Source organism: Salarias fasciatus, chromosome 12, assembly GCF_902148845.1.
Source record: "Salarias fasciatus chromosome 12, fSalaFa1.1, whole genome shotgun sequence".
Classification (NCBI taxonomy): domain Eukaryota; kingdom Metazoa; phylum Chordata; class Actinopteri; order Blenniiformes; family Blenniidae; genus Salarias; species Salarias fasciatus.
This window is the reverse complement of record NC_043756.1, coordinates 6,361,068-6,387,411: the sequence shown is the minus strand read 5'-3', so window position 1 is coordinate 6,387,411 and position 26,344 is coordinate 6,361,068. Positions and strand designations below refer to the sequence as shown.

The 26,344-nt window shown below is 42.5% G+C and overlaps 1 protein-coding gene across 2 annotated transcripts in view; it reads right to left on the bottom strand.

Moving 5' to 3' along the window:
• rimbp2b (RIMS binding protein 2b) overlaps window positions 1–26,344 on the bottom strand; it is a 79,074-nt gene that overhangs the window by 40,101 nt on the left and 12,629 nt on the right. For both annotated transcript variants that reach the window (XM_030103890.1, XM_030103893.1), the window contains one exon: window positions 24,258–24,380. In XM_030103890.1, the coding sequence (XP_029959750.1) occupies window positions 24,258–24,380 (123 nt within the window). The remainder of the gene's footprint in view (window positions 1–24,257; window positions 24,381–26,344) is intronic.

The window sequence follows — 26,344 nt, the reverse complement described above, 5'->3', positions numbered from 1 at the left end:
AGGGAAAACACCACACACACACACACTATATATATAGTCCAGCGACACAGTTCTGGTTGGAGGTTTGTTTGTCTTATCTAGCAGGGCTGCAGCCAAAGGAGACACACATTAAAGAGACAGTGTGAATAATAGCAGAGCAGAGCGTCAGGGTCTTTAAGAGAGGATTCCCCCCTGTTAGCCTGCACCCAAGCATCAGCTCCGCTAAACATCATGTGCTATATGACGACACTGCACATGCTGCTAGCCCAGACACACAACAATGCAGCCCCACACGGCCACACAGCGAGCCCTTGTGATTTCAAATCATTTGAAATGGCAGAGTAAGTTACATAACCCCCACAGCTTAAGTCTGTGTGCGCAGGCACAGATGCTTGGACTCCACTAATACAGTACTCGTCTGCCGCTTGCAATTGTGTATGTTTGTGTTTATGCGTGTGTGCGTGTGTGTGTGTGTGTGTGTGTGTGTGTATGTGTGCATGTACACAGGAAAATGCAGACTGACTGCTGAATCACAGATTTACAAGAAAAACAAGTGTAACTCCCAAAGGTCAACAAGTACAGCTGAAACACACACACACACACACACACACACACACACACACACACACACACACACACAAGAGACAAAAGAAATCACAAGCAGACAAGAGAGGAAGGGGGGGAGTGAGGTGACAAAAACAGTGACAATTACTTAACGTATGATGATGGGAGAGATACATAAAGGCAGTGAACCTGGATGGGAATGCAAATGGAAAAAAAAAAAAGGAAATGTGGGTAAGATGAAAAATGGGATGGAGACAGGATTTATCGTCTAAGCTCCTCAGCTCTGCGGCATTCTGTCCCCGGTATAACACCTCAGCAAGGCATCAACTATCATAGGCGCATTTAACACCGTGCAGCAGGGGTGAACAGAATACCCCAGTGTGTATTCCACATTTGTATGTTTCCTCATATGCTCTGTTTTCCAGCGTGGGACATAAGCTTCTATGTGCAGCACAATCCAAAACCCGGCTAAGACGGTCACAAGTGTCCGACCTCGCTGGGCCACCAACCACCACGCGACCCGCCTGCTGGTGTTTGACATCAGAAAGGCAAAACAAAAGAGAAATTACATTTCTGAACAGAGGAGAGATGACTAAATAATGAAAAACGGAAGAAAAGGGAGCATTCTACTTCTATCACACAGCAATACAATGAAAGGATTGGTGATATGAGTGGAACAAAAAGGATAAACCAAGAGCTCTAATAAAATGCAGGGCTAATTTGAACTAGCAAGCTCAGTGTGTATGAGAGGCCCCAGAGAGAGGTCTGTAAATCTGATAATCTCACTGCATGAACACAAAGATGTCAGACGAGACTTTTACCTTAATGGAAACTAAACAATGACTCATGCAGCCACAACAGACTCCTACGTAGATAAAGGAAGGTGCTCTGCGGCGCTGTGATATCTTTTCATTTCTCCGTGACAATGCTGGACTCAACAATTCACCGATATATGGAGAGAAAATAGTGTATTACCAAAGAGTAAACAGGTTTTATTTTCACGTTTTGGCAGCTGAAAACATTTTGCTGACTAAAAGGCCACTGAGAACATCTGATGATTACTGCTGCAAACGAGCAATTGCTAGGGAGCCCAGAGCTGTTGCCCACTCAGACACTAAAGCTTACTCATCCCCAGCTGGATTTGCTGGCCGGATTTCTACAGGGTGCCATTTAGTTCACATGGTAACCTTCATCTCTTGCAGTCAACGCCTTTTAACAACAGACAGTTCTTGTAAACAGGCATCTTTTATTGTGACTTGTCTAGAGAGACAATGGGCTGACACATCCACCGCACAGCACAACCCACTCAGTAATACGTGCGTGCAAGGAGTTATCCTCATTACCTCGCTGATATCTTAATCAGTTTTACTCGGTATTTTTTAAATGTTGTACATTGCACAGAGTTACAAAGGCTGGACGAGATGCAGGGACTCATGTCCTAATCCCATTGGACGCAAACATCCAAACATTGCTTGAGGTTTTTATGTTTCACTCATCCTCTACAATGACTCATAAATTGAATTTAAAGATCTCAAATAAGACAAATCTGTAGTCTTCAGAAAGATTTATTGTTATTGTAATTCTTCAGAAACTTGTCTTTCTTTTTAAGTATTTTTCTTTTCAGACAAAGCAGACTCGCGGATATAAACATCTCCAACTAAACCAAACATATTTTTCCTTCTTGGTTTCTTCCCGAACTAAAACCTGCTGGTAACGGACTATTTCTTCTGATTCATTTTAGTAGGATGGACAGCGCATGCTGTGGCTTCCTGTAGGGATTTGTACATCAAAGTAAAAACAGCACAGCAAGAATTTCATCAAAAAAGAAAAAAAAAAGAGTTGATTCGTAGCAAACTGTTGAGAGAGTACAGTTTGCTTGCACTCATTACGCCTACTCAATCCACAAACGTAAACAAGCCTGTCAGAAGCCAAACGTCTCCATTTTATAGTATGTTGGGAACAGTTTTTATATTTTCAATCAAACTCCATAGACTGATCACTTTATCTGGGTTAAACAATACAATACTGTACAAAACAAGACAAAAAAATCATGCGCTTGAGGGTAACTGGTGACTCTAAAATGCTCTGAGGTGTAAATATGTGTAGCCGTCTCTGTGTTTTTACCCTGTAATGGCCCTCAACCAGAATCAACTGGAATTAACAATGTCTCACCTCCCACTGCTGGACAAAGCTGACCGGGGGATGGATGAGTGGATGAATGAATGGTGGGATGATTGGATGGATGAATTAACCTCATTGTGTTTGAAGTGCGTATTGCTGAGTGTCAGATCTGCTCAGAACTGAAAACACAGGAGTGAATGCTCGCTGCACAAAGACGGGAAGTGTCTGAGTGCAGAGTTCGGCGGTCCGCTTCATCCTGTGAGTTAATTACAGCTCCAGAGATTGTGAAACAAACTGTGCAGAGGTATTTCTGTGTTTTTCTTTTAGTTTTAGATATCCTGCCTTAGAGACCAGCAGCATCTCAAACCCACTGTAAAGACATCTAAACCTCACTGTTCCTCTTGTCTTGTAAACGGCACATCAGAGTGACTCCAAGCCTACAACTCGCAATAGCAGAAGATGCACTACATTACTATAACTTGTGCAAAAGCCTCAGCTCCGCATGTGTTCACTCCCATTTTTCCCTCGTACAGATGCTGCTTTGAAAACAGAGCAGCAATAAAACAAGAACGAGTAACCATGTTTTATCAAATAACACTGAAAGACATAGTTTCATTGGAGCAGTTTCATCCATTTCCTTGATAAGCGTGTGTGCAAAAAGGTAACTAACTCTAAGACCTGAACAACGGTGTCACGACTTGCTCCGTCACATTCGAGTAGCCAGTAGACGTGCAGGCAGATTAGCTGCTGAGATGATGGACTGTTCTCTGAGTGGTCCAGACAGAGTGTTCAACCCTCAGGAGGCAGTGTCAACATGAAACTGAGCAGGGGAGCAAACACAGCGCTACAAATGAACCATGAATCAACCCACACTAATGCTATGCAACTGCAAACGCAGGAAATCAAGGTATTTGCAGGACTTAGCTTCTCACATTAACTACAGCAGAGGCTTCGATTTACTCTCTTGACTGCGAGGCAAACACAGATGGAAAACTGAGAGCACAATTAGATTGAGGATTAAATCACAAAATAGTATTTTGCTTCACTTCACATCAAACCACTTTATATTCTCTGTGTACAGGGAAAAAAAAATTCTCCATCTTTCAGTCAAACAGACCATGTTGAATGCTTTCAAAGTGTGTAGCTGTAATATTATGAATTATTACTGATTTAGACTGCATTCTTATTAAAAAGTATTTATGAATTCAAACGACAGAAGAAAGAAATTTGATCAGAAACAAAGCAGACCTGATGTGTTCTGTAATGTTGCCCTGCATGTAATTGCCTTGGACATGTCGTATTACTTGTACCATTTCTCATCCATAAAACTGTAATTTAACCCAACAGTTTAGCGTGGAGCACAAGACAAGCTCAAAATAATTAAAAAGGAAAAAAAAAAAAAAAGAGGCAATTATCTTTTCCTTCATGCTGCCATGACTTTGTCAGAACCACTCAGTCCTTTTTCCAGGGGGAGATGTGCCCTCACATCTGCGTCCCTCTCAGTCAGGAGCCAACACAGAAAGAGAATCTCACAAACCTGCCATGATCAAATTAATTCACATCGAACCAGGCTGCCTGTTTGTCTGCACACTTGGGCCCCAACCAGATAAGCTGATTATAACACAAAATATTACATGCTGTCCTATTTGTTCTGATCCAGTGTTATCCTGATGTCCCTGGTAATACACAATCACTGACCTATGAAATGTCAAGGTAGTCTAAGTCTCTATATATTTATATATATGTATAGCAGTGTGGCAAACAAGACAAAGACCAATAGGCCAGCTTATCACGGCAGTCCACCTGAATGATATTGAAATGACGGAGGAATCGCAGCTCTTTAACCCTCTGGATTACCACCGGGAGCTCTGAAGTATTAGAATGCAATAACAGTTCGGTGTTCAGTGTTGAGGCATTGCGATTCAAAGCTTTAGTGCTTCAGACAGTGAATTACACTCCGCACAGGCGTGGACAGCACGTCCACTGTCTTCAACTGGTCTCAGTGCTAGAATCAACTGAATTTAAGCGTAAATTCTTAAATGCTAATTCGACGCATGCTTCCGCTAATTTACCCATCTTCCCGCCCCACACGGCAAAGGCTCGGGCTGCCATGGGCAAAGGGGCTGTCACCAGCTGAGGAGACTCATCTCCCACTTTGATCCGGTGCCAGAGTCACAGACATATGCTGCTCCATCCTGCAGGGAGGAGCGACGCTGGATGCCGAGAACAGCTCTCCAATGCCTTTTCATTCATTAACCACGTTTCAACAGCTGGCGACCAATTAGTTTGTTCTCCAAAATCACAAAACCAATACAATGAGTGCAGCTTAACTTTTATATCCTTTGTCAAAAGAAAACAAACTTAGTGTTGGCAAAACACAGTTTTTACAATGCTGCCATTAAGCAGTGAAGAGCTGGCACGCCCGCTCCGTGACTGGTTTCCGTTTAAATCAGTGGGATCTGCAGATCCGAAGCTTTTTCTAACAGCACCGAGCTTTAAACATCCCTCCCTCAGCCCAGTCATCAGTGTTTGCCAATAGCTGCTGTCAGTCTGGACCCACGGCCGTGTCCATTAATGGCTCTTTAATGCTGAAGAAAGGGGAAAATGGAGAGGAATAAAGCAGTACGTGGCAAGGTGGAGAGGATCATTTGCTTGTAGACACACGAATTAGAGAGACTGCCTGTCTGTGAATTGATTATAGCGAGGTGTCAGACTTTCCGTCTTGGCCTCAGCAAAACCAGACAGACTGAGATGTGAGGAGTTTTCACATTAGGTTCTGAATGAGGCGACGCCGTGTCCAGTAATGGGAGACAGGTGGTGCCCAGGAGGAGATAAAGAGTGAGGTTCTCACCCCGCAGGAGTCTGGCACAATCGCATCGGAAACAGACGCTTTTGCCTCCCATCTGGGGGACGATCTCTCACCATTGCCGCCAATTCAGGGGACACGCAATTACTGGTCAAACCTGAGCGACGAACAGAGGTCCTGCTGCGTGCAGCATTCAAACGCCAGATCAAACAAGTGGTCTGATAAAGAAAATAAAGGCCAGCCTTCAATCCACAACAGATCTCTCCAGCTTTAATATTGTCATTGTGTTTGTGGCACAATTTGTAAATTATAGTGTCGCGACACAAAGCAGATGGAGGTGGAGAAAGAGGTTAATAAACAGACTGGAGATCAGGCTCACAGAGTAACAAGGCCATCAAGGACATTCTGAAGAACAAGCTGATTAACTGAGCATCACACGATCATGCACTTCATATTTTCTAAAAGAGTCCGTCGTCACGCCGCTGTGTGAAGCTGGACCAAGAACTAACAGCAGCGTGCTAACGTTGATCCACTTTTCAGTAACTATAAACTTTAGCCTAATCGGATTAGTGCACGTGTGTTTCCCACATTAGCACTCTGTGACTCAGCACTTTGAAAAGTCTGTCAGGATACAAACACTTTAGTAGAAATAGAGGACGCTTCAATCAACTGCAATAATGGTGCAATATATGACAAAAAAAAAAGATAAACTGAAAAATCTTATTAAAATAGCTTTTAAATAAATACTTTATTTCTTTGAATATCATATATAAAATATTTCTTGATAATAGCATTCAAAATGATTGTGTAATGATGGTGTAAATAATGAACCAAGTGCAGTTATGTTAGGACTGTAACTGCAGTCTCAGACAAGGCGTGTGTTGTTTTTATTTATACCAAAAACTTTCTACAGTATTGATTACACCACATCAAAAGGGGGAAAAAGAAGTGGAAATATTAAGGATCCTGCAGTATTTATTGATCGAACATCCAAACAAATCACACTGAGAGAAATGATTGATGAAAACTACTTTGTAGGAAAAGATAATAGTTTTTTCCATTCAGACGGTTCCATTGTGTTAAGAGGATGTGGACCATTTGCTTCTCAGATGTCAGTTTTCACTGCTTATACTTACAAAATATTGAAAGAGAAAGTGAGAGAGACAACTTCATAATGAAGCTGAATTTCTCTGAAATAAGGAGGAGCTTCCTCACTGCTCTGTCATGACTAGACTGAAGGTTTCTCAGGGTGAAAGCGCCTCGAGCTGTGAAAGACTGGAAATAAGTTTCTCTCAAAAGCAAGATAATCCTGTACCCACAAACCAAACACTTGGTCCATTTTGCATTTCTCATGGATTTTGCAGCCAACATAGCTTCTGTTATGCACGCGGAGGAAGAAATGGGCTTTAATTTAGTTGCGAGCTCAACACATGGACGTCATTTACACCTCGCACAAGCGGATTCCCACACCAGACATAAACATGTTTTTTTTTTTTTTTTTTTTTGCAGTTCATCTTGTGGTGACGCGAATGCTTACACCAGTGTTTTTTTAATGTCATTTAGCCCTATTGAGCTATTTCATGGGCTGTTAACAGAACTCGGCGGAGCTTCCTGATGACCCATTGAATTAAATCAGTTGTGCTTCAGCAGGTATCCAATCAAAATATGTCGAGTTTTAGCTCTCCGGGAAGAGCCAAGAAAATATGAATGGAAATGCAAGAGAGAAAGCACACGCAAATGTCCACCTACACTCACTGACACCGTGTTCACACACACACACACACACACACACACACACACACACACACACACACACACACACACACACACACACACATACACTAGATGAGAACTGATGAGAAGGCATCCCTGCTGAGGCTCAATTGAAGACAAATTACTTATTCTTTCATCAGAGAGAGCTATGTAGCTTTGAGGTAAAAGAGGCCTGCAAATCTGAATCAATTTTATTTTTTGCCCTGTGGCTCCACAAAAAGGAGATTCTGTGATCACACAACTTTGCAGGCCAACTAACTTTAGTAGGAGCTGGGATCTCAACAAAGAACAAGAAGAAAGAAAGACAGGTGTTTTTTTTTTTTTTTCTTTTTGTCAGACTGAATTGGCTTCAGGACTAATATAAAGGCTGGACCAACAACATCACAGAAAACAAGCCAGTCAGTGGAGCAGGAGTGACAGAGCCCGGCATTAGCATATAAACAAGAACCTGGAGTAGATGGCGGCGGCTGCTGTACAAGGCTCAATTGTCAATATGTTGGCTGGTCCTCATCCAGGGATCAGAGAGGGGCTGTCAGGACTTTGATTTCTTCACACAGGGGAGACTATAAACAGCAGAAAAACAACACTTCACTCTGTCAATCACTGGACTCTCCATTTCTATCACCATAAACTCCAATTCCAGTATTTGGCAGGACTAAAAAGGAGCTCCAATTATTTATTTATTTATTTATTTTTGTGCGTGTGTGTGTGTGTGTGTGTGTGTGTGTTGGCAAAACTGGACTCAGAAATGCCCACAACAGACAAGTGGGCAGAAAACAGACAGAGAGTAGTCAAATGTTTTACTGCCATAATAACCACCGTGTTTTCCCAAGCCTAATTCACTCCGCTGCACTGCGCTTTTATTGCGAGTGAAGTTAATTACAGGCGTTATTGTTCCTTTCTGTATTCAACAAATAGCTAAAGAACTCAACTGGATTCACCTCTGGTCAGGCTGGAGACCGTATTTTCATGATTCCTCCAACAAAATGTTGCATCTTTGTGTGTGTGTGTGCGTGTGTGTGTGTGTGTGTGTGTGTGCACACGATTCTAGGAAACTGCATGACTGTTAAAGCCATTAATTTCTGCCTCTTATCAGCAGGTGCTGGGCGATGCTGGTTTAAAGGAATCATTAGCCTGGATCAGTTTACTTTAAACACCTTCCACGTTCCCTCACGCAGAAAAATGAGAGCTTCAGGAAGGTATTTTCCACCAGTTTTTAAGGTTTACATCTCCTTTGGTTTGATAGGCTCCTCAAAACTCATTAGATGCATTCAGTGTGCAGAGACAGAAAAAGCTATATAGTACGCTTTGGGTTACCCAATCATGGTCTTTCCACTGAGAACACTTAAGCAAATGCTGCACTGCTTTCAGTAGTTACCATGGCATTTGTGCTGGCAAGGCAAAACTTTTGACTTGGTGCAGCTCTGCTGAAGGTCTTCAGGGTACACACATGTGTAGAGTTCAATGAACACTTGAAAATGAAGCAAAAGAAGGAATAAAGCGGACTGTGTGTGTGTGAGAGTTTATATGTAATAGAGAGCAGAAGAAGGTCAATATAAATCCTATGCTATCTTCAGTGGTTCAATTAATAGTCTACATCACATTCCCTATCTTTACTGGGCTCATTCTACACATTTAAAAGAAGTTCAGATGAGAGATAAGATGCTTTCTATACACCGGATGGATTTCAACGAAACAAACTTGATTTTAAGCTGCGAATGTAGTCTTCTCTCATCAAATCCTATGATGTGGGTTCTCTTATTTGCAATAAATTACAGAAGAGGTGACTTAGTAGGGACTTTCTATTCTAGTTCAACTCTCACTATTGAAGAAACATTTTTGCAGAGATTTCTTTTATACATATATTTTAAACTGGCAGCCTTTTGTTCCATTTTACATGCTATTTATTACTGTATTCACTACAACATCCATCCATCCGTCCATCTACACCTTTTTTGTTAAATGGTGGGAGGAAACCTTCACACGCAAACACAAGGAAAACATGCAATTTCGCCACAGAAAGGCCCCCACCTGGACTTGAAAAGGGGATATGACCAGTGTGAGACAAGAACTTGCCACTACGCCGCCGTGCAGCCGAGCTACAACCAGCAGACAAGTCACATGAAAACCGTGAGAACCTGCTTGGTTGAATTCACAGCTTGAAAGTGAAAACCAGAAGACAGTAAGCCTAGAACGGTGTGAAAATGTCACAAACTGCCTCTATGCAGCTCCAAAGCTCACTACTTATCACATATCGTATTAAATCGGAAGCTTTAACTGAGCAGGTCTAAAGAAAATATCAAATATTTAGTCGTCTTCTGGATCATCTGCAAATCACCTTATTACCGTTTCAACCTGTACGAAAAAAATTTGGTAGAGGAATTGTTATAAATTATGCATGACGGCTAGAGTTGCCAACCGTTCCTTGAAAAACGGAATCGTTCCGTATTTGGGTGTAAAAGTGGGCGTTCCGTATTGAGATGAAAAGGAACGCACTTTGTTCCGTATTTTTGTGAGAGTCAAAACGTGAGCAATGGAACATGCGCTTTTCTTTGAAAACTTACGGTAAATTGTTCACCGGCTCTCTGACGTTCTGTGGCCAATAAGCTGACAAACATGGCTTGACAACACATCTCATTGGTCAAAAAAAGACCGTTCCTCGGAGGCTACGGCAGCTCATTGGCCAATAGTCAGTTTGGTCACAGAGCGCACGGGAAGAAGTAAATCAAAACATTAAAGCAGCGCAGCATGGCTTCCAGAGACATGTAAGTTTGTGCCGTTTACATATCGGATATATCATGTTTAGTTCATTGATGTGTGTCTGCTGCTGCAGACTGTGGAGTGTTTTCAGTTTAGAAACGGAACCTTGTTGGTTTTTCTGTTCAGAAGGTTTTTCAGTTTTGATTTTGCACTTTTTAAATTGAAAATAAAATAAAAATAACTTGTTAAAATCCAGAAGAGACAGCAGCTGTTTGATGTTATTTTGCACATTTAGCAATAAATATAGAATAGAATAGGAATAGAAGACTTCATTAATCTCACAGTGGAGACATTTGCAGGTGTATCGGCTCATAGAACCCACAGCAGGGTGCAAAAGTAATGAATGGTGCAATAATTAACAAGTTACAGTGAAAATCACACTAGGATTGATAATAGAAGCTAAAGACAATGAAGATTTAACTGTATGTACAACCTGAATCTTAAAAATGTAACAGGATATATACGTATATATGTATATATATATGTATATATATACAATATATACAATACAATATGCAATATATGATGCAGTATATACCTATACAGTATGATATAATATGTACAATATGCTTTAGCAGAGTGAATGGATGATAAAGTGTCGCTGAATTTCTTAAAGGGGGGGTGCAGGATATTATAATGTCCAGGATTATTGCTCATATTCTACACAGTAGAACTGTACAGTCTGACAGCGGTGGGGATGAGAGACCTGTGGTAGCTCCTTCCTGCTCTGAGGGTCTCAGTCGCCGCTGAAGGAGCTGCTGAGCTGCTCTACCGTCCGGTGCAGCGGCTGAGAGCTGCTGTCCATGATGATGATACTTGAATGATAACTGTCTCACTGTAGGCCTCAAATACAAACAGATCAAACTGATCATGAGTTATTGCAGTCTTGCTACTGTAGGTGTGATGCAGTAGCCTAATGTGTTTTTATAGTCTGTAATAGGTATAACTGTGGCAAAATGCTGTTAGATATGTTAGATATATTGACCCCCCAAAAACCCAGTTTCTTTCAGCTGCCCGCAAGAGGTGTTCCTTATTTCAATCTCTGGGAGTTGGCAACCCTAATGACGGCACGTGGCAGGCAAAAAGTTCATGCAGCCTCGCTCTCTGTGTCTACGAAGAAGTCTGATTTTTCTGGAAGGGGAAAAAAAAAAAAAAACCACAACCCTTTATTTCGCATTAAGATGAGGCATAGCACAGAGGAAGCCCACTGACAACAAAGGACAGATCATCCTCTCTTCTTCCGCTGACCCCTGCTGACCTGCCTTCACACTTCCCTGCACCGACAGAGGGAAAAATGCTGCATAAAAGTCCCAATTCGCCACTTCAACTGAATCCCTTAGACACCCAGTGCATGATATTTTTACGCAAGCAAATCAGAGCACCACACGCTCTCCTTTACCTTGAAAAAAAAAAAAAAAAAATCACAAAGCTTCATGGAAACAGAGAGGTAAAAACAGAGAAAGGAAGGATGAGAGGGAGAGTGATTGGTAGCTGGCCGCCATTCTGGCCCGGTGGCCCCGCAGGCTCATGCACACGGTTGCGTAATGGTTCTGCATGCGATGTGAAGCACAGTAAACAGGACTTCAGCACATGTAGCTAAAGAGACCACTCAAGCCTTCTGGGGAAGGGGAGTTATTTCAGTGAACACATACATACAACAGGATGAGACAGCCATGTTTTGACACAGCACGCTAAAAATAGCACGTTCTTAATAAAAAAAAAAAAGAAAAAGAAAAAACAGCGGCATGCAAATCCAGACTGGCACAAGAGGGAGAGAGATAAAACATTTCTTTCAGAGACAGTCCTGAGAGCTGAACTAGAGGGCATGGTAAACAGGACAAGAGTGACCTGTTTCAGGATAAACTGCTCCGAATCTGCTTGCATCTTCTCTGGATCTGTGATCCCACCTGACACTTGAGCGTTGCACAAGGCCACGTTCCCGTCCAGCAAACGAACTGAATCAATTAAAAATCAGCATGAGCAACTTTTGCAGTTGCGTTGCGTAATTCTCAGCCCGTGGGGGCCGTGCGTTCGGAAATGGCGGCAGACAGGCCTGTTGTGTTTTCCTGCTACACATATATGCCCATTAATCACGCTCAGTCTCTTTGCTCTCTTTCTATTTCCAGGGAAGAAGGAGCCCGAGGGCGGCTGACCCACGGCGCCGCGGCACGTGCACGCTGGACTTCAGCATCACTGCAAATGTCACACAATGTTAGCGCGCACACTGGAGGCCAGCCTACGGTGAGAGGAGCACGAGGACAACCTATAAATGGGACCCCTTCGCCCAGCTCCTGATGCAAAGTTTGCAGATTTTTGGTTCGAAAAATTAATCTGATTTGTCGAAAAATTACTCTTCTTTTTTCTTTTCTTTTCTTTTTTTGTTTTTTGAATGCCATAAAATGAAAGCATTTGACTGATGCGGATCTACTCCTCAAGCCGGGTGGTTGCAGACAAAAATAAGTTGGCAAAATAAATGCACTCAAGGGTTTAGCAGCGCACAAAACCAGCTGCATTTTCACTCTGCTGGAAAACACTGGGGAATACTGATGAGTACAGTATAGGTATTTTTGTAAACAGACAGACCCGGCAGATGAACAGATGAGCGGGTTTTTTTGTGCGTTAGAGCGTCTTAAAAGAACACATCTCTCTCTCTCTCTCTCTCTCTCTCTCTCTCTCTCTCTCTCTCTCTCTCTCTCCCCTCTCTCTCTCTCTCTGTGTTGGGTGCATGAGAGGAGATTTCTGCAGGGCGTGTTGGAGTGTGAGTCATCATCATTGCAGAGAGAAAAAGAGGGGAGAGGCATTCTTTAAGTCGAAGACAGTGCTTATGGCAGCAATGCAGCAAGGAAACACCACACGCCCTGCCCTCTGCTGGGGTTAAAATCCACAAATACCAAACAGCCACAGGTAAAAGGCTCCCGAGACAGTTTATTCGTGGACACACGAGGGAGGACAGGCTAACCTGGGACGCATCAACAGTGAAACCTATTGAATGATGAGAGTATCTTACACTGCCGGGTGGAGCCAAAGCCTAAACGTCTGAATAATAAAGAGTGACTTTCCATCGTGATCAGGTTACTGTAATCAAGAAGGTCCAGAAAGTACCAGTGTAGTTCACTAGGCCTGAGATGCTGAAACTAAATTTGACTACACATTTGCAAGAAAACCTTTGGTGTGGAAATTGATGTTCACGGTCCATTTTACCTTGATGAGAATCTGCAAACTAATTTTTTATTTTTTATTTTTGTACATATTGAGGTCGTTTAGACTGCCGTGTCATTTTCTCTTGTGTCACTTGTCACCGGCTGTAGCTCACAGCAGCAGTCAGACTGTGAGGTAATGTGAGGTTGCAATCAGGGAGTTTGTGAGACTGTCAGAAGATTATCTCAGACTGTCTGTGGATACACAGTCTGGACAATGGCCTTCTGAGAACCTGTGTCACTTTCCAACGTAAGACCGCGTAAGACTGTGAGCTTTAATTAAAGTTACTGTGACAATCACTTATCTTTCATCTGAGATGGACAAAATCACACAGTGTGTGGCCGCCTTGAGATTATAAAAAACATTTCTCATTTTCAAAAAAAAGCCTGCTATTCATAGCTTACTCTAATGCTAAAATGATTTAAGGAAATTCCATAATTATGACTGAAACTCTTCAATAACTGCAGAGGTGCACAGAAGTGTCTGATGCCGGCGGTCTTACCTTCTCCCACACAGAGACGGTACAAGCCTTAAAAACAAGCTCCCTCATATCCAAACCGCTTACAGGGAATCAGTGACTTCGGTCTTTCTGAGATCGGTTCGGGCTGTCGAGATGATGGCGAGTGAGACGGACTTCTCTTCACAGCGTTCTGAAACAACAGCAAAACTCCGCAACCCGATCCTGAAGTTCAGCCCAAGTCCATGCTGCTATCCAACCCTGCTGATTAAATTACTGCGCGCAGGCCGAGCTGCAGCTGCCCAATAACGCACCATCACAGACCGATAAGCAGAGTGTTTGACACAGTAATATTATATCAACTAAAGGCCAGCTAACAAATACACATGGGGGAGAAAACAATGTTTATATAGCAGAGATAAAAATAACAATCTCCTGCTAATAAAGGATCCTTTAATCTCCTGGAAACTTGGCTTTTCTGCTCCTCCTCCTCTCTCTGAGAATACTAGTTAAATATTTAGTCTTTGCAATGGGCTCAATGCCATATTTTGCTCTGAAATGCCTTGATGTTTGCAAAATACTGTTAGACGAAGCCCTGGGAGCATAAAAGTGACTTTCTGCAACCTATTTTTGGTTGGCGATACAATGTAAAATCTTGTGGATGTTTATATTCACGTTCATTTCTGCTGAAATCTCCAAAGTCACAGAACGTTTGCGAGAAGGTTGTCATTCCACAGCCAAGTTATTTGTTACCTATGATGCCAGCTGATGAAAAAACAAATAAGAAAAAAAAAAAAAAGAAAAAGAGAACATGAACAAGCAAGGATAGCGGCGCAAATGACCCAGAAAGCAACCTTTTCTATGTGAATTTATTGGCCACAAAGTTATGTCAGTAGTGTGACTCAGTTGAGTCGGCTTGTCAGGATCACTTGGCCATCACACTTTTCCCAAACAGCCTACTACAGTGAGAGCAAACCCTCCGAGAGGACAGCAAGAGGCCAAAATCTCAACAGCGAGATCAGAGAGAAGAGAAGAAAAGAGTTGACGCGCTAAACAAAATGCTCTGATGAATGAGGATTCAAGACAGAGACAAAGGAGCAATTCACAGGAGCAAGAGGGGGTTATAGTGGGATATAATAACAACACTCCAGACACGGCTCACTGAGACTCGTCTGACATGGAGAGCGGCCGCCTTATCAGTCAGCTCCTCCGTCAATAACCAGAAACGCTGGTGGCCATTCTTGGCCTTTAGTATCACCCCAGCACCAATTTAATTAAAGGGCACTCGACTGAGCACAGTCACACACTTCCTGATGATTTACAATTACACAAATATTTCCAAACAGGACCAGTAACATTTACAGTATTTGTAGGCTGGACATATTTAAATGTCAGTGTATTCTACCAAAACCAAATGACTGGATATTAATGCTGGTCGACTGATAGCAGCACATATTATATGGTTTGATTCACTCTACAGAGTTCTTCTACTACTATTATATATAATGTACATGTCAAGTCGTCCACCATTATCCCCATCGAAAAGCACAGCAAACAAAGCAACATTATAATAACTATAATATTCATCAATTATTGTAAAATATTTAATGTGATTTCAATAAATATCTCTCATGTCACGATAAGAAAACCCCTTGTTCGAGTCCTGGTGCAGGATCTTTCTCTGGCTCTTTCCCTCAGTCCAAAAACATGCATTTGAGATTGACCTGTCAGCACATAGAGGGCCTGTAAGTGTGATCGTGAGTGCTTGTGACTGTCTCTGTGTTTGTCTTGTGATGGAGTGGAAGCCTGTCCAGGATGTAACCTGTCTTCAGCTGGGCTCGGCTCCCGCACCCAGTGACCCCGACTCGCATAAAAGCTGTGCAGGAGATGGATGGACACATAAACCACGCATAAAAAAATGTAAAAAAATAAAGAAATAAATGAATAATGAGAAAGTGAAGGAAGGACACTTGCATGAGGAAAAAAGCATTTTACAAGTGATTGATAAGAGACTGTGTGAGGGTTGTTCCAAAGTCAAGGAGCTCTCGTGGCAAAATTACGTTCACATCCTGAGACCGTGAGTTGGATAAAGAGTTACAGCATTTAAACAAGGAAAACACCAAAACACCAAAACAGCACTGAAAGCCTTGTCTTATATATTCATGCTCAGTTCATCTCGTCTTCTGGAATATGCCCGATATAAGTGAAGTTCATTTACCAGCGTCAACATCACAAACGATGAATATCGTCAGAGCAGCAGCTGATGAAAGACTTCAAATGTGTTTGGACGTACCCAATGGAGGGAAATGATTATCCTGGCTAAGGAAAAAATGTAAATGATTTAGTAAACACACAAAGAGGACTGTAGGTTAAACGAAGAGACAAGCTGTCTCTGTGTTTGGGTCTGAACTGTCCTTTTAAACTGCTCAGTAACTTGACGGAGCAGCTTGGGGATTTCAATAACAGGCATTGTAATTAGCCACCACATAATAGAAATGACCTTATTAAGCAGCTGCTGGGTCACAGGCAGATTTAGGTTACCAAAACACATGTGCTACCAATTACTCCTATAAATCAAACGCTCTTCCTTTTTTACTTTATCTTGGATTTTTTTCCTTTATCTCAGCTGGCACATGAGCATACAAACACACAGATACACAAAGTCAGATCTTTCTTTAGGAGAGCCAGTATCAATATTTATGCACTGCCAGAGCCCATAAATACCAGCGGCCAATCCAAAAATCAATGCACGCCTGCTACATATTTTAATCTCCCTATGAAGGTCACATTACTTTGACAACGCCTGAGAGGGCAAAACGCTCAGCTCCTGCTCTGGTTTCCCAGCCGCTCACAGTTCACCGAGACACACATTGTATCAAGGAGTGTAAAAACATGCAGCAGGCCGCTGTGCGACAGTCGCAGCATCAGAAAAAAGCCACGTTTTGAGGATTTAGCCTTGTGTAACTGGTGTACATTATAGATGAGGCAGAGGAGAAGGGGAGTGTTCCGTAGAGCACTATCAGTTACCAGAAGGCCAATCTGAATCTCCTTCATCAGAATGAACCTCCACCTCGGAGCCATGGGGCCGACGCGGTAACAACCTCAGGCTTGACTGCAGGCGGCTGTAAACTCTGGCACAACACTCAGACAGAGGAGCAACACCCCGAGTGACACAAAAAAATGACTGTGCTCTCATTACTTAAACTGAGGGGCTGCCAAAGTTATTCCTGTCATCATATGAATTTGTCGCTTTGCTAACAGAGCTTATGAAAGTTAGATGAACATTTTACGATCTTGTTAAAACCGGTTACATTATTAAAAGGGCACATTCATCCTGCGAGGCGAGAAAGAGAGCCTGTACCAGATTGAAAATTTAATAAGCTCAATGCAGTGGCCGGAGATTGAGAAAACTTGGCAGAGATTTAGCTTTGAAATCCTGAATATGGGCATGAGATGATTTAGCCTCATTGTATCATGCATGCACTCAAGCGGGTCAAAAGACAGGGGATTCTGCAAACCTGTGATAAAACCATTAACCAGCTTAACTTCACACACTTCCTCCGGCTTTTAATCTGTAATATGAAGCAGTGTTTCTGCAGCTATTTTGATTGTGGCCTCTATTAGTTCACCATCGTAACACATTATCAGATCTCAGTATATTTTCATTGTGTCGGCTTTATTCAATATTACAATACAGTTTATATCAGATCTGTCTATTCTTTGCAACAATAGTGACGTTTCCTTCCTTTCGTTGAACCCACGGGTTACGGAGGGAAAAACAGAGGGCAGTGTGGCGCTAAGACCTGTGGCTCTCATGACAACCAGGCAGTGGATGAAGGTGGCTGGTGTCAACGGACTCACGAACACCCGACCCTGGAGGAGACTGGAAAGGACTCTCTTCCTCTGCCGTCCGCGATAAGACTGCGATACACGCTATCTCAGCATCATAAGTGTACTCTTTATCCAGTCAGGTAAAAACCTAACCACTGACTACGTACACTGCTGCAGAGGGAGGCTTGTGAGAGCGGGTTTGCGACTGTCTCAGAGCGTCGTGAGTTCACTGGTGCCGTACGTCCTGCCAGCTCCACGCAAGCCTGTTCCAGCAGAGAGCGGCGCTTTTCAACAGCAATGCCATCACGCAGTTTATATTCAAGGCCTCTTTCAGAGGAAAAGAGACACATCTAATCATCATGAATGACGAGAATATTTTCTATTGTATTAATTAGTTTTCCAAAATCAAAAAAATAGCAGCAATTATTCGGACTACAAACTATAATTCAAAAATGCTTTTTGCTGTATAATTAGCACAACTGGCTGAATCACATTTAAGGTATGATGACTGCTACTTTTACAAAACCATCAGGAGCAAAGTCTGATGAAGTGATTATTGAGTGAAAAAGGTCACGTATTAGAATCGATGGGTAATTCTTTGATGGTGTCAGGAGATATCATATCAACAAGAATGAAAAAGAGATAATAAGCAGATGTTTGTATAATTGGAGAGACAGAGCGCACAAAAAAAAAAAATCCAAATGCCTGCGAGCCACATTTGACACTGAAATATCTCAACACACAGTCTCAGCCTCAGTTTGGGAGGCAAAAAAAAATAGAAACACAAGACTGAACGTGGGAAGTCAGATTTCTTCTTGGCTATTCGGTTTAATATGTTGGCATTTCATAAGGAAGCAACCAGCTTTTATCAGGCAAGTGACCATATGCGGTAACATCCGTGTTTCTTTCAAACAAATAATGATATTGATGATCATCAAAATGCATGGTTAAATATTTGTGCTCAGATATAATTGGTGCAGCGTGTGTCTCTGGGATTTTCTACTGCAATTCTGTTTTATATTCCTCCTAACAACAGTGCCACTGTTGTTAGGAGGAATATTTTTCCTGCAGTCACTGCAGCTGCTTCACGGGTAACAAAACATGAATTTACTACAATTTTCTAACATAATGCATCTGATGAAGTCACATTTAGGTTGTTATTTTTTTGCAAATCATGCATTGTTGTGGTATAACAGTACTCAATAATATATGGACAAAATAAAAAAAAATTGATCAGCTTTCAATCATTTCTAATGACTGAATTTAAAGCTACTTCAAAAATAAAAATGTGTTACCCTACAAAGACAGAAAGTGGATTAATCTTCAATCGCTGAGTTGAAAATAGGAAGTTGTTGTTAGCCACAGTATTAAATCAAGAAGCAATCATTTGTACACTTGTCTGGCTTTATTCTACAATGCTCAACAAAAAAGGCAAAAAAGAAAAAAAAATGTGTTTTATATTTCTCTTCATCAAAAATACATCTCAAAATGAGTTTGCATTGTGAATGATTAATGCATATTGAACTGTTGCTTTTATCTTAAACGACTGTGATGGCGACGTGACAATTGCAAGTCGTTCTCGTGTTTAAATGGTCTAATCCCCGAACGTGCAAAATATTCTCCTTTACTGGGCTTGAAATGTTCCTTGGTGTTTTTTTATTAATGCTCAATATGTCTCCAGATATCCGGGCCAGTTGCTGCAGCCAGAGCCAGAGCATGCACATATATTTACTGCGCATTAAGTGTGTCCTGTAGTGGAATTAACATGCTAATGTGCCTTCTCTTATCATGTTGGCCCACTGGCAGATGCTGACATAACTTGAGTTGGCACACTTAGTGAAATATGAAATCTACTTCAACTTATGTAACACATGCATGCCATGTTCATGCCACAACCGCTCTTTATCAAGCAAAACGGCAAGATTTATTGCAGTTAAACTTGGATGGGTGGCTCTTTGTGAGAAACACTGACGGCAGGTAAAATCAGGGCAATTTTGACCCATTTCATTCTGACAGCCGCATATTTATTGATCTATCACATAAGTGAAAGTTGATATCGGGTGCTAGTGATGTCCAGCCGGTTATCTTTTGTTAAAACGTGGGCTGATATTTCAGTAGTGAACACAGCGGCATCAAGGAGAAACCTGGATGACCCTTGCGCATCAGTAAACCTGTGACAACTAGCCAGTCCACTGGAGAAGAAAAAAGCAGGCTGCTGAGTGAAGAGAGTGTGCAGCCAAAGCAGCATGCAGTCCTGGGTCAGCCAGCAGCATCTGAGCGTTAATAAGGGGAGTAATTGAATTAGAGGATCAGTGGAGGCCTGTAGTGTGGGCGCCACACGGATCTAATTTCATTACAAGTGATGTAAACACAAGGTTGGCCCCCAGCACAGGGGCCTCCCACATCAATACATGCACAAACATACAAAATGCTGATGAACACAGGTAAATAATTAAAGCCCAGTTGTACTTAACATGTAACATCCTGTTCTACGATAGAGTCGGGGTTTCAGTTGGCGTTCTTGCTGATTCCGGTCTCTTCCAGAACAACATTTTTGTTCTTGCTGCGATAAGCACAATTAGCTGATACCTTGAGGATTTCTGAGATGTCAGAATGGAAGGTGAGGATGTTGATGGAGAAGTGCAAGATCAACTGACTTCAATAAATACTTTTAATTTTGCTTGTTTAAATGATAAATTGATTTTCATGTAGACATACATACACATCATTGACGTCTGCCGGCCTGCACAGACACACAGAGATCGGTATCGAATTACCAACCTGCACCACCTGAGCCACAGTTGGAATTCCATGAGCATCCGTTCTATTTATTCCAGCAAGGTCACATCTACGCGATGCCTTTTTCCGATCGCCATCCCAATTTGCGTAAGCCTGATAAATTCCTTGACCATCAAGCTTTGCATGGCTCGAGTAAACCCGTATGCCTGACGGCGGACCGGCTCGCAGTCATGAATAGTTATGAGGGCAGGAGTTAACCAGGAGGAAACTGTTCACATCCCAATAAGCCGTGGCCCTTTTCATCTCAGCTGTGACTAGAAGACAGTCTCAGAGGCGGATCGCTGCTTGGTATGCAAGAGCTGCATTTAAAGCACAGTAATAAAATGGACTGATATAGAGGCAGAAACACTTTTTTTTTCTTTTTGGCCAAGGTACTGAAAGAATTGCATTGCTCGAACTCCTCGCTGACACATTACAGCATCAGGCAGTAAGTCAGTAAATTTTCTCTATTTTAAACAGCACATCTGTTCATGCAACTCACATCTATCAAATGTTCAGGACTGAGAAATGCTCGCCCAGACCGGGCTTTGATGGATGCGCAGGTTTTATTTTTTGACACCCAGGAAAGCCTGCCAATTACCTCAAAAGTTTACCCCGGCAACAGAGCAGGAGCGAGGCCGGGACGAGGCCGACAGAGCAGACAGACATCCCACCTCTTGGGACGTTTCAGAAGCCTTTTCAAAGCAATTTGAAGCAAACCTGGAACTTTTTTTTTTTTTTACTACTTTGATTTAGAAGAGTTAAAAGATAAAAAAAACCCTGAGTTTTTAGTTTAGTTGAACACATTCTCTTTTCTGTGATGTTTTCAGATGCAGCTTTCCATCGTCTGGTGGGACGTGTCAGCGACAAGTTCACAGTTTAGTCGAAAACTGAGTTAACAGGCACATGTTTTCCATTACAAAAATTATTAATATTAGATAACCAGAGGCTACAGTTACACTGAAAAAAAATGAAAGCAAGAAAACAGTTTTTTGTTATGCTTTTAATCTCTTGAAAACAGCTGCGAAAAAATGTAAAATCTCTCACATTTTCCAAACAGATCCAGGTGCCTGGTTCGAAATATATTAAAGTTTAAAGTATTGTACTGCAGGTCATATCTAACTGTATTCAGCCAATAACAAAAGTCATTTTGTTGCATAACGTTTCGAGGAATGTCTCTGCCAAAAGTGTAGATGCATTATTTATAGGCGGGAGAGTGACTGAGGAAGTGTTTCTTGCTTCTGAAGCAAAATTCATCCTCAGATCCTCCCCAGTCAAAGACTATGAAGACTTAAAACAAAAGAAAACATTTTGTTAATGTCAACTTCTGCAGAATCGCAACTGTAAGGCAGCGTCTGTGAAATCCCCTCTTCAGCATAAATCTGCAAACTTAAAAGAGGACAAGCAACACAGCTGAAAAGGGTTGCCTTTTTAGGCAACTCTCTGGGGGAAAGTTAAATAAAAAGTCCTTTTTATGAGACTTGTTCACAAAGAGACTCACTGACAGTGGAAGATGGGATAAAGTAATGGCCTTAGACGGCTGAGTATCCCGGAAAGGTAGCTTCACCAGGGTGCATCTGCGGTTTGTTGATTGCATCTCCATCATAAGATAACAGAGCTGCCGGCTAATGGAGCCTGCTGAAGAAGTGCCTCATGCTCTGTCAGTTTTTCATTATCACTTCACTTAGTCTTACATGGGACCATGCAACAATGGTAATTACCGATGCTATGGCAATCTTTCAGGATTCATAATCGGCTCCTTTTCCACTCCAGGGAACTCGCAACACCGCCTTCAATCCACCCACAACCTCCAACGATACCCCCTGTTCCTCCCAATCCATTTCTTAGTTGACAGAGCCGTGCGAAGCGCCAACTAATGACAGGACGGGATGCATGTTAACTTGAGAGGCACTTGTTTCCCAGCAACCACCACAGGTAGAGAGAGGTAAGAGCTTTCATGTGGCCGAACCTCTCTCAAGGATGTTATAATTATCGGATGATGAGTCAGCCCACCATGGATGTCTAGTGTAAACCGTGCGTTTTCAGTTTAATATATCAAGAAATGTATTCAAATGTACAATTAAAAAAAAAGAAAAAAAGATGGGATTGTTCACGTCTGGTTGCTCAATAATTCTGCCGCACGTGACCCAAATGGCATGCGAGCCCTCAAGAAATGTTGACAAGCTAATTATCAAGTAGCCCTGTCACAAGCAGGCGGGGAGTTTAAAAATAAAGTTCACACCACACTCATTATGTAAAGTATCGCAGTCAGCAGCGCTAACCTCGCGCCCCTATAGACCACAGCTGGCGGACTCAAACACAACAGGGTTTGAGGGCTGTGAAAGGCATGCGAGGGTTTCAGATCCCGTCTCTGCTCAGTGTGTCCAAACCAAAACCAAGAAACACGACCGCAAAAAAATTCTGACAGCAGTTTTGTTTCTCATGATGCCGCTACTGCCAATGATTTTTTTTGTTTTTTGTTTTTTTTTTTTAAACCTAGTCATATCACAAGGAAATATCAGTCACATTGTTCACCAGCACGCAGGCAAAAAGCTGTTAATAACAAAGCTGCAGTTTATGGCTCAGCTAAAAGATGTCACCCATAACATCGCCCTCTGTGAAAACAACAGTCTGGTAAGTGCTGAGGATACACAGGAGAGAAGCCAGCAGCCCCATGTGCATGTGCATGTACACGCACGCACACACACACACACACACACACACACACACACACACACACACACACACACACACACACACACAGGCCTATTCTCTTTGCGCAAGCGCCACACTGAGGTCTAATCGATGGGGCTCATTCATATTGAACCACAGACGTCAGGGGAAGCCGGGGGAATTACAAACAGCCTCCACTGTGAGATCTCAGCCTGAAGAAAGCCCGAGGAAGACGAAGCCTGCTGTTTACCGTCCACAGCTTTTTTAAGCAACATGGATACCGGGTCTCATCGCTCCATGAGACATCACACCGAGGTACAACAGACTGTTGAATAATAATACAGCATTTACATGTTAAATGTGATTAAATAACAAGGTGGCCTCAGTAGATTAGTCTCAATACACTGTGGTGACAGAAGAAAGGCCTCCAGCAGACACGTGATACACAAATCTGCAACAATGAGCTATATACTGTGTATAGACTTACATAGACTATCTTTTTCTTCATCCTCACATGAGTGTGGATTGTGATCATGATCCACATCAGGAAGCATATTGCATGAGTCTTCCTTGTTAAATTGTCAATATTTCTCCACAGGAGCATGTGTCCGTTTCAGCTTCGCAGTTTTTTTCTTCAGCACTTCCAATTTTACTTCCTGTCAAAATCACATTTTGTTTTGTTTCATCATCTCTGTGCTCCGCTCCACCACAATCGGAGTCTAGACTCTGGGAAGTCCCTGTTCTGTACAAACATCCTCTCAGTCTCACTGCTGTTCTGCTTTTCATACAAACACTTTAAACTAAACTCTCTCCTTCAATTCTAATTCAAGTTATTTTAAGTATATATTCTGTTGTTACTGAATTTACTTGATTTTTAGCGCAGACGGCATTCGGCAGTTCAAATGATGAATCTTACAATGAGAAGACAGACTCAACCCCTCAAGTTAAATTCCAAGTTGTCCATTAAATTCCTGTATCGCTGGTCAACTTGTGGGACAGGGATGGTGACAGTGAGCGGGCCTGCCTCTTCCCTGGCATCAGCGGTCATGAAACACCAAGAAAACTGCCCCGGTTGACCTCAATTAGCCCCAGTGATGAGTCTAAATGAGCACGGGCTGAAGTGAGCGCGGCTCGTTTCAGAACTGAACCAACAACTGGAGGAAAAATAACTCATGGTTCACAAGTTCATAATCCAAACGTGAAAGCCAGAAAATGCTGACAGCAAATGCCTGGACAGCGCTCTTCAAATGCCCTTAATGGCCCATGCCAAATCCAGCATCAACAAGCCATTATCTCCCTTTCGCGCGGAGAACTCACCAGTAACTTCTGCTTCAGCCTTTGGTGGTTCAGGGTGTCTGCGCTGAGGCGGAGAGCTCTGCTGTTGTCCTCTACAAGACAAAAACTGTCCAAACGGTGGAGGGGCAAAACTTCATTTCTCAGCTGTGGGGCAGAAGAAGAACACAAAGCATTTTAGAGACACTTTTTTTTATTTAATAAAACATGAATATATACACAGTTTTATGTTAAAGGACAGTGTTACAGTAGAATTACTGATCAAAACAGCAATTTTTTTTTCAAGTTTGACAGTTCTGGTTTGCCAATTGTTTGCAAATAACCTTCCATCACGGCTCCATCCCACTGGTGATAAAAATCTGCTAGCACTCCATCCATACGTGTAGGTGAGTGGCCACTCAGAGCCTGCAGGAGGTCTGAGTGGGAAAACAGCTAACAGCTACGCTCACGCAGTGCAAAACACAAAGTGTTCTCCTCCATTGATCTTCACAGACTCAGCTCCTCGACAATAGAAGGAATCAGAAACAGAAACAGGTTTATTGCCAAGTACAGTAGCCTATATGAAGAATTTGTTTTGGTGGAGGTGCAAATATAAACAGAAAAAAAGGCACAAGCATAAAATATTAATAGAAGGAATTAAGAGACAAACAACACAACAACAACAACTATAACAATAAATATGGCGGGGATGTACAGAATTAACATAATTTACAAAAATTCCAGATTACAAACGTCAAACGTATTTACAGTGATGTTTATGAGGCTGAAGATTGTCCATAGTGCGTCGGTTATGAAGTCACTTCTGCACCCTCTGCTCTGCAACATACTTTGAATGATTGTTTTACCTCAACTTTCATCGCATTTCAGAAAGGTGACTGCAGTGGTCAAACTGTATTCTGATCAAAAATACCCCAAAAAATACAAATAAATCCATGATATAGTGGCAAGTTCCTCGTGAGTTGTGTTTGGTGATCGGTGCACGTCTCAAAGTATGGTGTACTGGTAACTGAATAGATTACTAGTTGACCAGTTGTTTCACACATCTGTTTATTTCAATTTATAAATTCCGCAAACAGTCAAGCAGCCTCTAAATCAAATTAATTAAGGAAAAGCAATACTTGAGCTCTCATTCAACCAAATACTTACAAACCCACAAAAGTATAAGATGCCAACAAGGTAAAATAACATCCTCCCTCCATGTTCAACCACTTAGCCAGCGACGCTGATAGCACTACCTAAACTGCTTGTTATTGCCAAGCTCGTGGAGCTGGCTGGAAATAATAATTCCCCCTATTAAATTATTCATGGGTCCAGTCAGGTGGAACCAGATGCTGCCATTGTGCCATAGAGGGAGAGCTGTAACTCGACTCAGGCGTGGAGGGGCCGTCGCTGCACGCAGGTGAAGACTTCATGGAACGAGCACGGTCGCAAATGAAATGTAAAACAAAACACAGGATGTCCCCCGCCCGGACCCCGTCCACGTGACTTTTTCCTGCAAACTGTCCAGAAAGGGGACAATGGTTCAGTCGGCCGGTCCACATGGGGATGAAGCCCGAGGCGGGGCTCGCAGCTCATCTCCCTGTGTTGGTGTGGCTTTGTGCCCCACCCTGACATTTCGTGGCCATGGCCAGGAGATGACCTTTTTGGTCCACGCCATGCTTTAGTGCTGAATACTAATGCCTCGGTGTCGTGTGCCCGCCACTCATGGGAACGAGCGGGGCTATTTTTAGCCACATGTCCCCAGCTGCACATCATCCAACCCGGGGCCAATGGGCAATTAGTGTTTGTTTCTCGTGGCAGAAGGCACTGCTGGAACCTCCGTAACGCAAACAGACATCTGGACATGGGCACTCTCTGTCCTGCCCCGCACCCCCACCTCGAGGCACAGCTCGTGCCGGCCGTGCAGTCCCTTCGTCCACTTCAACTTCTGTAGGTGCTCGGTAGCTCCTCTCTTTAATCTGCTGCCGTTCACATGCCGGCTTGAACAAAGGAGAAATAATATGCTGGTAAACTCTGAGCTGCAGACCCTCTGATAAGTGCAGACAAAAAGCTTGCTCATCAAAGCAGCCATTAGCTGTATTCAACTTGATATTGTTTACGAGAATACCTAA